The 12886-nt window shown below is 38.6% G+C and overlaps 1 protein-coding gene across 3 annotated transcripts in view; it reads right to left on the bottom strand.

Annotated features, from left to right (window-relative positions):
* Positions 1–10982, bottom strand: part of C4bpa (complement component 4 binding protein, alpha) — a 28260-nt gene extending 17278 nt beyond the window's left edge. For 2 of the 3 annotated variants that reach the window (XM_013502872.1, XM_005375423.2), the window contains exons 1-4: positions 10786–10982; positions 4272–4420; positions 3169–3351; positions 2765–2864 (exon numbers count right to left, since the gene is read on the bottom strand). In XM_013502872.1, coding sequence (XP_013358326.1) covers positions 2765–2864; positions 3169–3351; positions 4272–4416 — 428 coding nt within the window. In that variant the 5' untranslated portion in view covers positions 4417–4420; positions 10786–10982. Of the gene's footprint in view, positions 1–2764; positions 2865–3168; positions 3352–4271; positions 4424–10785 lie in introns of all 3 variants that reach the window. The other variant, XM_013502874.1, reaches the window with a different exon arrangement.
* Between the last annotated feature and the right edge of the window lie 1904 nt (positions 10983–12886).

Here is a 12886-nt window from a genome sequence, read left to right as displayed (position 1 = left end):
TATATTTAGACAGTACTGAAATGTTATAACTAACATAAGTAGGAAATGGAGAAGAGATGGAAATAAAAACATTCTCCCTTATTGCCTCATCTACAAAATCTGGGAGTAAAAACAATCTGTTGACATATATGCATATTATTACTGAAAACAAAATAAATGCCAAGGTGACACAAATAACATAAATTTGCTGGTAGAGAAAATAGAGGGGGTAGGAAATGGAGGATTTGTGTTTCTTGTTGCTTACAAGGAACACATTTAAACTGTGGAAAGCTAAATGGGAATGATACAGTAATATAAATTTATAACTACTGGAACCCCGTTTTGAACCTTCCTAAATATCATCTCTCTATATATATAATAAATAACAAATAAATATACCCATACATATAGGGCAGTAAATGAAATAATATGACAGAACCAAGTTTATAGTTATCACTCATATTAATAAAGATAATTGGAAACTAGGGATATAGCTCAGTGGAAAAGCCTTTGCCCAGCATGCATGAAGTCCTGGGTTCAATCTCCAGCACTGCAAAATAAGTAAATAAATAGGTTTACTATCCTATTGAAAGAAAAAGAGCTTTTAACTAGAGCCAAATTTAACTCTTTGTTGTACACAGGAAGTAAAACTAGACATGTTTCAAACATATTACAAATAAAAAGAAGAGCAAAGTTATCTCAGATAAATGTAAACTAAAAGAAAAGCAAAAATAATGATTTTAAACATCCCATAGGTTGGACATCAGTACTAAGATTATTAAATTATACCAATATAGGTACTTTTTATGTTAAGGATTTTGATTTTCATTGAAGACCTAGAAATCTTTACCAAAATATGTGGCAGTTGTTTTCATAAAATAAAATACAAAAATAAAATACATAGTATATTTAAGAAGTGATAAAAACATACTATTAGTTATTATTAATTTAATATGTGAAATAATTATGAAAATTATAAATTTAAATTGATTCCTTTCTTTGTTTAAATCATAAAGAGAGGGCTGGGGATTTAGCTCAGCAGCAAAAGTACCTGCCTGGCAAGCACAAGGTCGTCAGTTTGATTCCTGGTACAGGAAGAAAAACAAACAAACAAACAAACAAAAAAAAATCATAAAGAGAAGTGCAATAAAAGGTTTGAAAAAGGTCACAACAAAATACACTTGATGTGTGTATGTAATACACATTATATAATAATACATGTATTATATATATCATACAATGTGTACTAATAACAAAAATATACCTTCATTTGAAGAACCTGTGGAATGTTAATAAAAATTGGACCATATACTATGTTGCTACTGAAATCTCAGTAATCATAAGGGTAGAAATAAAAACTTTCTCTATTAGTGCAGAAGTCTTAGTTTCCAGGGTAGGAATGCTTCTACTGCCGACAGCAGGATGTAAAAAGATAGAATGCCTACTTTCAAGTTAAACTTGAATTTCATGTAAATAGTGAACCTTTTTTTTTTCATTTAAATGTTATCCAAATATCACATAGAGCACACTTATACTAAACTTATTTGTTGTTCCTATGAAATCCAAATTTAACCAGGCATCCTATGTTTTACCTGACTTTCCAAATTAAACTTGAAGCTGAATCCATCAACTCTGGCCTCTCAGGCAAGTGAACGAATAGGCAAAGAAGGGACTGTTCCAATGGCTGGAGTGATTCATCCTAATATCAAGGGCAAATTAGATTGCTTCTGCAAAATGGTATTTATAATTACATTTGTAAAGATTCACATAGGTGCAAAGTAATGCATCTGAGCATGGTTCAATATTGCAAAGACTGGATCCATCAAATGGATGTTACAGCAGCAGGGCATATCCACTGAATAAAAATCTACACATCTGTAAAAGAAAATTGGGCTGGGGATTTAGCTCAGTGGCACAGCACCTGCCTGGCAAGCATGAGGTCATGAGTTCAATTCCAAGTACCAGAAAAAAAAAAGTAAAAAAAATAAATAAATTTAAAAAAAGAAAATGAATGAGGAAACTTTATGTACAAATATGAAATATCTCCAATATATATTGATAAGTAGAGAAAAGCAAGATTCAAAATTATGCTTGTTATTAGAAATAAAAAAATAAAAATATATGTTAATTTCTGTTATGGCCTATATATAGATGTTCCCCAAAGCTTCATGTGCTCATAGTGGGGCTTTTCAGAGGTGGCTGGGTGTAGGGTTTGTGAACATGGACTAAGTGTGTGATAGTGGGATTAAGGGTGTCTAGTTGTAGATTAGCACACTGATTAAAATTAGAATAGTTCTGGGTGTAGATAATGGAAAGCCCCACCCTAGGTGTGGCTTACAAAGGGGGAGAAAGGGAAGGCAGGCCTGCTGCTGCTGTTGCTTGCTGGTTTGCTGCCTTCTGCCTGCCACACCATGAACTGTTTTTCCTCTGCAATGCATGTTGCCCTGCCTTGGAGCCAGCCCACTATGGACTGAAACCTGTACAAAGTATGAGCTGAAATAAACCTTTCCTCCTTTAACTTGGGTATAGGGTATTTTGTCTCAGCAATGAGAAGAGTAACTAAAACAATTTCTAACCTCGTGTTTGTATAAAGAAACACTAGAATGATACCCCCTAAACTAATAAAACTAAATCTTTGCTGAAGATAAGAAAAAACGGGGTATATGGAGACAGGATGGAAGTGTATCTTCTTGAAATATATGAACATTTAAAATTTAGAAGTATAAGAATGCATTTGTTATTTTTAAAGATTAATTTTAAAATATTATTTCTACCTCACACTCACCCTTCTGAACAGCTGAATTCTATTTTTGATCCAAAGGAGAGATCTGTCTTAATTTCAACTATGCCATGAGGTAAATCTCCTGGATTTCTGCACTGTTTCTCTGGGAGAAAAATTTAAATGATGGTTAGTGATTCCAAATACTCACAGATATGGTATTAGAACAGAATGATTGATCCATTTCCACCTCTGCTGTCATAAAGCCCCAGATGTTTAGATTCACACTTATTTCTGACTTTGACTCACTGGACTCATATTTTTGAAGAAAATATGCAAACAAATTTAATCTCATATATGTGCATCAAAATCAGTAGTTGAGAAAATCGGTGGTTCCTTCAATTCAGGAATCTGAGATCCTGAGACAACATTCCAAAGCTGGGAAGAGTGAGAGGAGTGCTGGTACTTACTGCCACAGAAGACCTCATACTGCCACTGGCCATTAAGTTTACAGGTCAGCGTCTGATCTGAACGGATCCTGATGTAGCCAGGGCGACAGGTGTATTTCAGGATAGCATCAGTTGGAAACTCTGTCTGGTTCAACTCCTTTGTTGGAGAAGCAAAGAATAAAATAGGTGGGGGACCACATCTACCTGGACACCAAAATGACAAGAAGCACCAAATGTTACATCTTCAAATATCACACCTCAATGTTTCAATGGTATGATTTTAGTGTAAGGATAATTCCTTTCTCCTCTAGTCAAGGGAAATCATAGCTCTTATTATTCCCTTTGTTCAATGAATCCAAGAGTGATCAATATGTACATTAATAGATGATAATGATAAAAGGCATAAAATTTTATCTTTTCTCTATTACATATGAGAAAATTTGTCTAAAATGCTTAATAGACACAAATTTCATCAGTCTGTCAGATAATCTACCTCTGTTGCTGCACATATATCTACACACAGTCAGAAATCCTTACAAGTGTGCTTCAACATAAGAGCATTATTTCATTGAAAATAATATTGCATAATGTGGGTTACCTCAGAGAAAGAAAATTGGATGGCTAAGAGATGCGTAAACAGAACATTTAAAAATATTTTGCACCTTTTGGATTTTGAATGATAAGGAGGATGAAGCAAGGACTTGTTGAAACATAAAGATGTTAATCCTGCTTTCCTTACAAAACTTAAACACAGAACCAATGTACCTTTATGACCCCCGGTAGGAGTACACATTTTGCCTCTCCATGCTGGATAAAACCACAGGTGGTGAAAATCCTTCATTCAGACTGATAGATAATGCAAGTTATTTCAAGCTATCCCATGACTGGGAGAGATTGCTTTGGAAATACTTAGAGGAAAAATATCTAGAAAACTGCTTCTTTCATGTGTAAAGCAAATTCCCCTAAATCTCAGCTGGCAAACGAAATGAAACAAAACAAAAACAAATACCCTTTGTTGCCAAAACTGATTTTGGCTAGAAGCTTAGTCATCTCTTGTTTAGTTTGCTAAGTGTAGCTGATCTCTATTTCTCATTGTCCTTCTGAACTTGTTTCCCACTACTCACCAAGAACAGTGGCCAATAGAGAAGTGACCAGTGTCATTTGGAACAGTGTTGGATGGGGGACTCCGCACCGCCTAGAGAAGGGCCAGGCTCTCAGCTCCCCACTTGGAGCCCTTGGAGGGCACACGACTTGGTGCTTCTCTGACATTTTTCTGCTGAAAGAACTCAATTTAATAAGCGGTCACTGAATTCCTACTTGTCATAAAGCACTAAGATAAATGTTACCAGATCCCAGCTTAGACTGGAAGAAAACACAGATGCACAAGTGTCACAACACAAGGCAGTTGGGGGCTGGCTCTGCACAAGCATCCTGCTGGGAAAAGAAATGATTCCAAATGGGGAAAAGGAGAAGACTGAACAGAGAAGGCCGCTTAGCTGGGCATGACACACGTCTATAATCCCCAGCAATCTGGTAGGCAAAGGCAGGAAGGTTGCAAATTCAAGTCCAACCTGAGCAATTTAGCAGCTTAGTGAGATCTTGTCTCAGAGTAAAAATTAAAGGAATCTGGAGATGTAGTGCAATGTGAAAAAACTTGTTTAAAGTGAAATCACTGGGGACATTTTTACTCTTTACCACTACTCCCCATCCCCTAGAGAACACACTATATGCTAAATCCATACCAGAGAGTCCTTGTCCTCAAAGAAATATGTGATGTTAAGCCCCAATAAAATATTGAATTTTACCTTTTATTCTTATACCTGTATAGGTGATCCCATGTGTCCCTAACTCATGCCTAAGCCCATGTCCACTTAAGACAAGGGAGCTCCCTCAGAGATGTTTCTGCCACACATTATGGAGCAGGGGGTCAGTTAGAGTGGTTCTTCACACCTTGTAGAAGAGCCTGAGCTCTTCATTGAGTGAAGACTAGTGTAAAGATGACTCCTTGATTGGAAATACTATTTGCAAAGTCGGTACTATCAATGCAGTATATTGCTTTCCAGTACTGCAGGGGAAGAGGAACAGTCCTGCTTGTTTTGCTAAGATTTCTTTCACTGATTTTAGAAAGACTTATATATTTTTAAGCTAAGCACAGAAATTTCACTAGTTAGCAACCAGAATAGAGAAAAACATGCAGGAATATTCAAATAAGATACAATAAGGTAATTATTAACAATTAAGTTCCTGGAGCATGTAAGGTTGTACATCTACAAGCTGGGCCCATAGGGCTATGAGTGATTCATGTGTGAAGAAATGACTCATCTCATTAGTGAAATCTTGTCTCAGAGAAAAATTAAAGGAGTCTGGAGATGTAGTAGAATGTGAAAAAACCTGTTTAAAGTGAAATCACTCAGGACATTTTTACTACTTACCACTATTTTCCATCCCCTAGAGAACACACTATATGCTAAATCCAAGATGACAAGATCTCACTAATGTCATGAGTCATTTCCAATTAAGGAATCATCTTTCTAAAACTTAGTTCTGATGAAGCTGTTCCTCCACCAGTTGTTGGAGTGGACACCCCCATGCCATGCATATCCTATACCATGAGCTTTATGCATGGCTGCTGGGACAGTTCTGCTAAACATAAGTTAACCTGCATAACAATTTCTAAATGAATTTGCTTAGTGAAAATATGTTTGCAGAATTTGTACTAAATTAGTCCAGATTGCCTAAAGAAGTTAGGAAAGGCACATTCTGTATCATGAAAGTCAGCCCACTAAATTATTTGTGAAATTCACAAAATGTGATGTTTCTCCCATCCGATAAAAACAATTAGAAACTATGAAATCTGTAAGTTCCTTCAGTTTTTAACAAAAAAAAATTTTAGTTTTTGAATTTCAGGGAAATCAAAGAGATTAAAAATACTGATGTCTAGGCAAAGTAAAATTTGACTCCAAAAAAAAAAACACAAAGGGAAACTTTCTCATATGAATTGTTGTAGCTGTTCTTAACACAAGAAAAACATATTGTGTTTGCAGAAACATATTCATGACCAAAATGCACATATAAGATTAAATTTTTAGCTTTAAAAAATTGAAAAAAGGAATATCTAAAAGTGTTCTAAAAAGAATATATTCATTAGTTACATTCAAAAAGAATGTATTTACAGTCACTGAATGTATTGAAATGAATATTCCTTAAATGGTAATTTGATAAATTTAGGAAACTGGCTTTGGTGAATTCCAGGGTCAGCAGGAACTGGTGTTCCCTCAGCTGGCTTTGGTGCCTAATTTTCCAGAAGTTTGGCCTGAGCCCCTGTGTCTGGACAGCTGGGGTTTCCAACAGCTCCAAACACTTTCCTCCCTCTTACTCCTGCCCACATCATCTCCTCTCTGTCCCTTCCCTACTCCTCCTGCCAGTCCCTTCTCCAGTGATCCTTATCCTCCAGACCAAGTTCGGCTTAGCAGTTATAGTTTTCATCCTGACTTGGTTTCCAGCTAACTTCTGAAGTCTGGCTTTGCCACCAGCGGAGATCCTTGCAGTAAGAGGATGGGTTCTATTCATTTCCACCCCACCTAGAACCTAACACTCACAAAGTCGAAATTGTTCAGGAAATGTCTGTTGAGTATAAATCCAAAAACGCTTAGTGATAAAATATATTTCCAAGAAAAATAATACTGCCCCATATCCATCCTTACACTTGTATGTTAGCTTTGTGAAAGGCAGATTTTAACTGATTTTAAAGTAAGGTACATCTGTGTTTTAAGAAAAACTGACCCAAGCAACTTAACTGTAAGCTTTTTTCCATCATCAACCGAAGCCAGCATATCAGAGACCCTACACCATGGTAAAGAAGGTGTTCGATTCCTCTACTTCAGACTTGCCTCAAGGCCACAGCTTCGGGGCTGGGGACAGAGGAGGGTGGTGTGCCTAGGACCTTAGGCCTGCGCTCTGGACTCAGACCCAGACTATGTGGGTGGCTAAAATTCTGGTTCTACCATGTAGGAATCACGTGCCAAGGACAAAGACACTCAGCCCCACCGTGATTTGATTTCCTCTCCCATAAAATAAGAATAATAATTACACGTCCTCAGAATTGCTCAGAGGAGCTTGACCCAGTGCATGGATGGTCTACAGTGAATATTCAAAAGAGACATTAGAGAAGAGTACGATAGAATGAGCATCTGAGTGCCCCTCTGCCACAAGCAGAACTCCTAGAAGTCAAAACATCATCGTAATGATTTGAATTATAATAACGGCGACTGTGTTACCAGGTGATTTCACGCCCCAGTGCGGAGGAACACCCACTGGGCTTGGGGCCAAAAGCCTTTGGTCTGTCTCTCCTGTGGTTCTAGGTACAGTGAGACCCAGGGTAGAGAGACACCAGGGCCCCTAGATGCTGTCGTGGGGGTTTCTTTCCTCCCACTCAATTGTCTCTCTGGGAAGAACTCATCCCATCAATGACTTTGATCATCACACATGAATCACTCATAGTCCTATGGGCCCAGCTTGTAGATGTACAACCTTACATGCTCCAGGAACTTAATTGTTAATAATTACCTTATTCTATCTTATTTAAATATTCCTGCATGTTTTTCTCTGTTCTGGTTGCTAACTAGTGAAATTTCTGTGCTTAGCTTAAAAATGTATAAGTCTTTCTAAAATCAGTGAAAGAAATCTTAGCAAAACAAGCAGGACTGTTCTTCTTCCCCTGCAGTATTGGAAAGCAATATATTGCATTGACAGTACCGACTTTGCAAATGGTACTTCTAATCGAGCAGTCATTTCTAGACTCCTTGGTCTAGGAAAAAGTTGTTGCTTTGCCACTTGAGAGTAAGCTTTGACCTTAGAAAAGGATGTAATTCTGACCGGTTGTCTCAAAGAATTGTTTTTGTCTGGGGGTAATACTTAAATGAACATTTCAGTTTTCTTAGTTATAAGTACTTATGAGTTTTCTTTACAGATTCAGAAATACATTATCACTCAGTCCCCTTTACCTGAAATCCTAAATGTAAACTAAACTTTGACCATGTTAGATTTCTTAGTTAAGCAAACAACCCTTTTCTCAAGGGGCTACAATTGCAAAGATTCAGGTTAGTATTTCCAACCACTTCATTTGTATCTGCCCAGAACCTTGTATCCAATATATCCCAAACTACCCTCCTCCAACACTATTAGACTTCTGTGCTATCTTGGCTAAAGTAAAAATTTCCAGCCCAGCCATATGTCTTCTGTCTCCTTCCATGTTCACAGTGGCCAAGTCCTGTCGAGTTGGTGTCTCTTGAGCATTGCAGCATCATGGACACTAGCCTCTCTCTGTCCTATACTCCTCTTCGATAGTTCAGGTAGAAGTTCTCATAATTTCCTTTACCCTACCTCAGATCACGGCAAAACTTTCTAAATATTTGTAGCCAGCATCTATGTCAATACCATTATACCCTAAAAAGGCAATTTACACTATGTCACCTTGCTTGAAAATTTACATGGTCCGCAGTTCCCTTGGATCCCCATTCCTCTCCCAGCTCTCCATACCCCTCTTTTGCAAATAGAACAATGCTGTGCTTCAAACCTCATGAAGGTACTTACTTTTCTCAAAACACCTTCTGCCCTTTCAAAAACACCTGCATGCACTTACATATACTGTCTCCTGTGCATGAGTGTTCTTACCACTAAGCTCTCTGTCATTCACTGTTCAGATCCAGGGCCTCCTCCTTGGTGAAGAATTGCCCACCTCCACCAGGAAAGCCAGGGCCTTCTGTATTCCCCTGTGACTGAGACAGCCTTGATCAAACTGTCTATTTTCCCTTGCCACCTGAAATAGATTGTGGTTCCCTTGAAGACAAGAGTGATATTTCTTCAACTTTCTGTCTCTAATTTGGTATTATAATCATGTATAAAAATAGTTATCCAATAAATGTAAAATAAATAAAACTCAGTTTAGTTCCATCTTCAGAATAAGAATGATTGACTGTCTCCTAGAGGATATAATGTACATAAATTGCCTGATTAGCCTTGGCAGAGAGATGATAAGGTGTTCAGACTTCCCTCGTGAACTCTCGAGTTGGATCTGGCTCACTTTTCCAGCTGTTCCTTAAGTCCATCAGCAGAACTTGCACAGAACTCAGCTGACTGTAGAGTACAGGGATGGAGATAAGAACTTGCAAATTGGGGAGACCTGAGTTTGAGTTGTAGCAATGGCACAGTCTACGTCTGCAATTGTGAAGAAGCTGCATTAGCTCCTTGAAACTAAGTTTCTTCATCTCTAAAATGATAACACTTAACATACTGATCTATTTTATTTCCTACAAACTCCACGATTCTGTAACTGCTCACTAAAAAGTGGAGACTACTCTGGCAAATTCCTGTGTATTTCAATAACATCATCACCTGTTTAATTCTTTGAGAAAGGAAACCAGTTCAAGAACTATAGTCAAGATGGCAGATGTTTGTACTTGCTATCACAGCATAATTTGAGAGACTTTGGGAAAATCTTTAGTCCTCAAGTTTCTGCTTCCACTTGAGATTATCTTTTAAATTAATTCATTTCTTTTGTCTGAATTCCCCTTCAAAATTCAGACTACCTCTGAAAAGGTCCAGTCTCAGGCAGAGGGTCTTTTTATACCTTGGCTTTCAATTAATATCACTTCCAAACTCCAGGGGGGACTTGCTTCCACACTTCTCCCTCCACCCTAGAACCTGTTTCTCTCTCAGATCCTGCCTTCTATGCTCGTATTACATTCAAAAGTATCTCTAAGTCTAATGCAAACCTTATCTGATGCCTCCTCCTTTCAGTACACGCTACTTTTTCTTTTCCTGGCCCCATCGTATTTAGGGACAGAGTGGGAATCAGTAAAGATACAATTAAAATGAGGACCAGAACTACGTTCTGACCAGCCCAGGGAGAAGAGAATTTCAAGAAGCAACAGTCATTGAGAAGGTCCTATTTAGAAAACAAGGGAGGCAAAGAAGGTAAGGATGATTAAGGATTCCAGCTTCAGGAACAAACTGAAGGCAGACTCCCCATTACCAAATCTAAAGGTCTTTGCTGTCTTTGATGTCAGTGAGGAGTTGGTAGACTCTCCAAGAAAAATTACATTAATTTTCAGAATATAGCCTGGAAAACAAGTCTCCTGTGTTCCCTTTGAGAAGTTTTTTCCCTCTTGCCTCACACTCCTATGTGGGGGTATGATAAAAAATCAACAAACCAGGCAAGCTATGGTGGTATACACCTGTAATCCCAACATTTGGGAGGCTGAGGCAGAAGGATCCCTACAAATTTGAGGCCAGTCTGTGCTACATAGTGAGTTCAAGGCCAGGGAGACCCTGTCTCAAAAAACAACAACAAAATGTATCTCTGGGGTACAATAACAATAATAATATCATCTTACACTTTTTTCTACTTTATTTTATTAACAGACATTATAAATCATCAGTTTGTAATAAAAATTTAAGGCCAAGGGGGGTTAAATTCTTCAGGTCACATAACCCCTTAATGTGATACTCCCGAAAAGATTTCTGAAAACATCACCAAGTTTTTGTTTTTGATTATCCTTCCAATCCTGTACTCCCAAAAGGCCCAAACACTCGTTGTTTCTCTAAGACCCCCAAGTGCCCCCCAAGTAACCCGCTGACCTGCAGTAATAGAGGGGAAGGCTCTGCTGTGGTGCCTTGGTGCATAGAATTCTAGTTCCTCCCAAGATCAGGCTTGATCACTGTGTCCTCAAGTGGGCTAGTAACTGCTCCGCCAAAGCAACCCCTCACTTTTAGCCATGCAGTTGGCTGGTCAGGGATAGCTGAGTGAAGACAGATGGGCAGAAACTCTCCTCTGCCCAGTGAATGATTAACAGCAGAAATAGAGCAGCAGTATTTACCTACTCTCCCTCCTCTTCACTAGTCCCGATCTTGATAACATGTTGCAATCATTTTCTCCTCTGCCAACCATTTCCCCTAAATGAAAAGGTAATTTGAACTTGATGCCAGTATTCCATTTTCTTTTCATAAATACAAGAAGGTTATGCAAGATGCAGTCCAGCTGCCCTGGAAGTCTTGAATACTGCAACACCCAGACAAATGCCACTGAAACGATCCACTTCCTGTGACACCAGGTCCAGAGGTGCTCTGGGGGATCCCGGCTCCAGGTCTTGCCAGGCACTCATCTCTATTCCATCCCAAGGAGGTACAAACGATGGAGAATTGATTTATTGAGTTTCCTGCACGGGTTGAGATAGCTGGAGCATACTCAGAGCTCAGCAAGGGTTGAGCTCCCACAGCACTACTGACACATGCTGGGCGCCAGAAGACCTCAGGAAGTCAGTTTATCACTGAGCGCTGCTCAGGACACAAGGAGGGGCAGCAGTGTTTCCCACAGGCTAAGAAGAAACCCAAACCCTGATATCATCCAATTAAGGATATATCTTAAACTTCAGGTATGTGTTCTCAGAAAACATTAAAACGTGATTCTGATAACATAACCTCTTCTAGAACATTAACTGAAAGTCTCATAAAGTTTTCAGAAATGAAAGAGTTAAGTTCCTTTACCTTATCAATTTCTCTTTCTTAGTTTTTCTTACCTGCTTTTCCTCCTTCACACCCCTAACTATAGAAACATTTCATGTCCTTTTTAAAAAAAATTCTCTTCACTACTTTAGTGAACAAACCTACTGTCTCAGCTTTATTCTCCACAACAGGACTTCCCATCTCACATCTTTATCTCATTACTCTCCTACATTCAAACCCTCTGGTTGTTGCTGCTGCTGCTGTTGCTGCTGTCCAGTATGCATCTTGCAAATACTTTATACTCACCATCTAGAGAGGAACTTCTAATTTCCTGCCCAGTAGCTTTATTTCATGATCCTAAATCTAATCTAGGTACTCAGATTGGAATTTCAGGTTTGCCTTACACTCCATATTTCCCTAATCCTCCAACATTCAATCTGTTGACAAGTGGTTTTGTTTACTTTTTAAGACAGGTTTTGCTACATAGTCAAGGCTGATCTAAAACTCCGTAGTACCAAGGCTGACCTTGAATTCAAAATCCCACCTCAGCCTCTTGAGTACTGGAATTACAAGTGTGTGCCCCTATGTCTGGTGACAAGTTGTTCTGATGTGAGTTTCCTAATGTTTCTCACTTCTATTGCTTTTTTTTCCTACTTCTACTCCCTTTAAATTAGTTCAGGTTACATTTTCTCTTATGTGGATGTGTTAGTCTGTTTTCTGCTGCTATAACAGAATGCCAGAGACTGCTTACTTTATAGTAAAGATATTTCTTTCTTATAGTTTTGAAAGCTGGGAAATCTAAAGCTGAGGAGCTACATCTGGCAGAGATATTGCAGCATCATCCCATGTGGGAAGGTAGAAGGGCAAGAGAACACAGGCATGGCAGAAAGAGGGGAACAGAATTCATTTATCAGGAGATCACTCTGGTGACAACAAACCCACTCAGTAGCAGTATCAACCCACTCATGAGGGTTCACCCCTCATGATCAAGTCACCTCTTAAAGTTTCCCTCTCTCAGCGCTGTTGCATTGGGGCTTGGCTAGATCACAATACATCAACTTTGAGGGACACTCACAGCACAGCAGGGGACTATTGCACTAGTCTTTCTCTTGGCTTCTCTGTCTCAATTATTTCTCCACATCAACTGATACTTCTGTAGGGGATGGTAACTCTTAGCATATCATTTTAAGATAGAATAATTCTAGTCTTAGTGCAAGCCTCAAAATGTATCTTGAGA

The sequence above is a fragment of the Chinchilla lanigera genome, unplaced genomic scaffold (assembly GCF_000276665.1).
Source record: "Chinchilla lanigera isolate Chin_1 unplaced genomic scaffold, ChiLan1.0 scaffold00005, whole genome shotgun sequence".
NCBI classification, from domain to species: Eukaryota; Metazoa; Chordata; class Mammalia; order Rodentia; family Chinchillidae; genus Chinchilla; species Chinchilla lanigera.
Note: the sequence above shows the minus strand (reverse complement) of the source record. Positions and strands in the feature narration are given on the sequence as shown.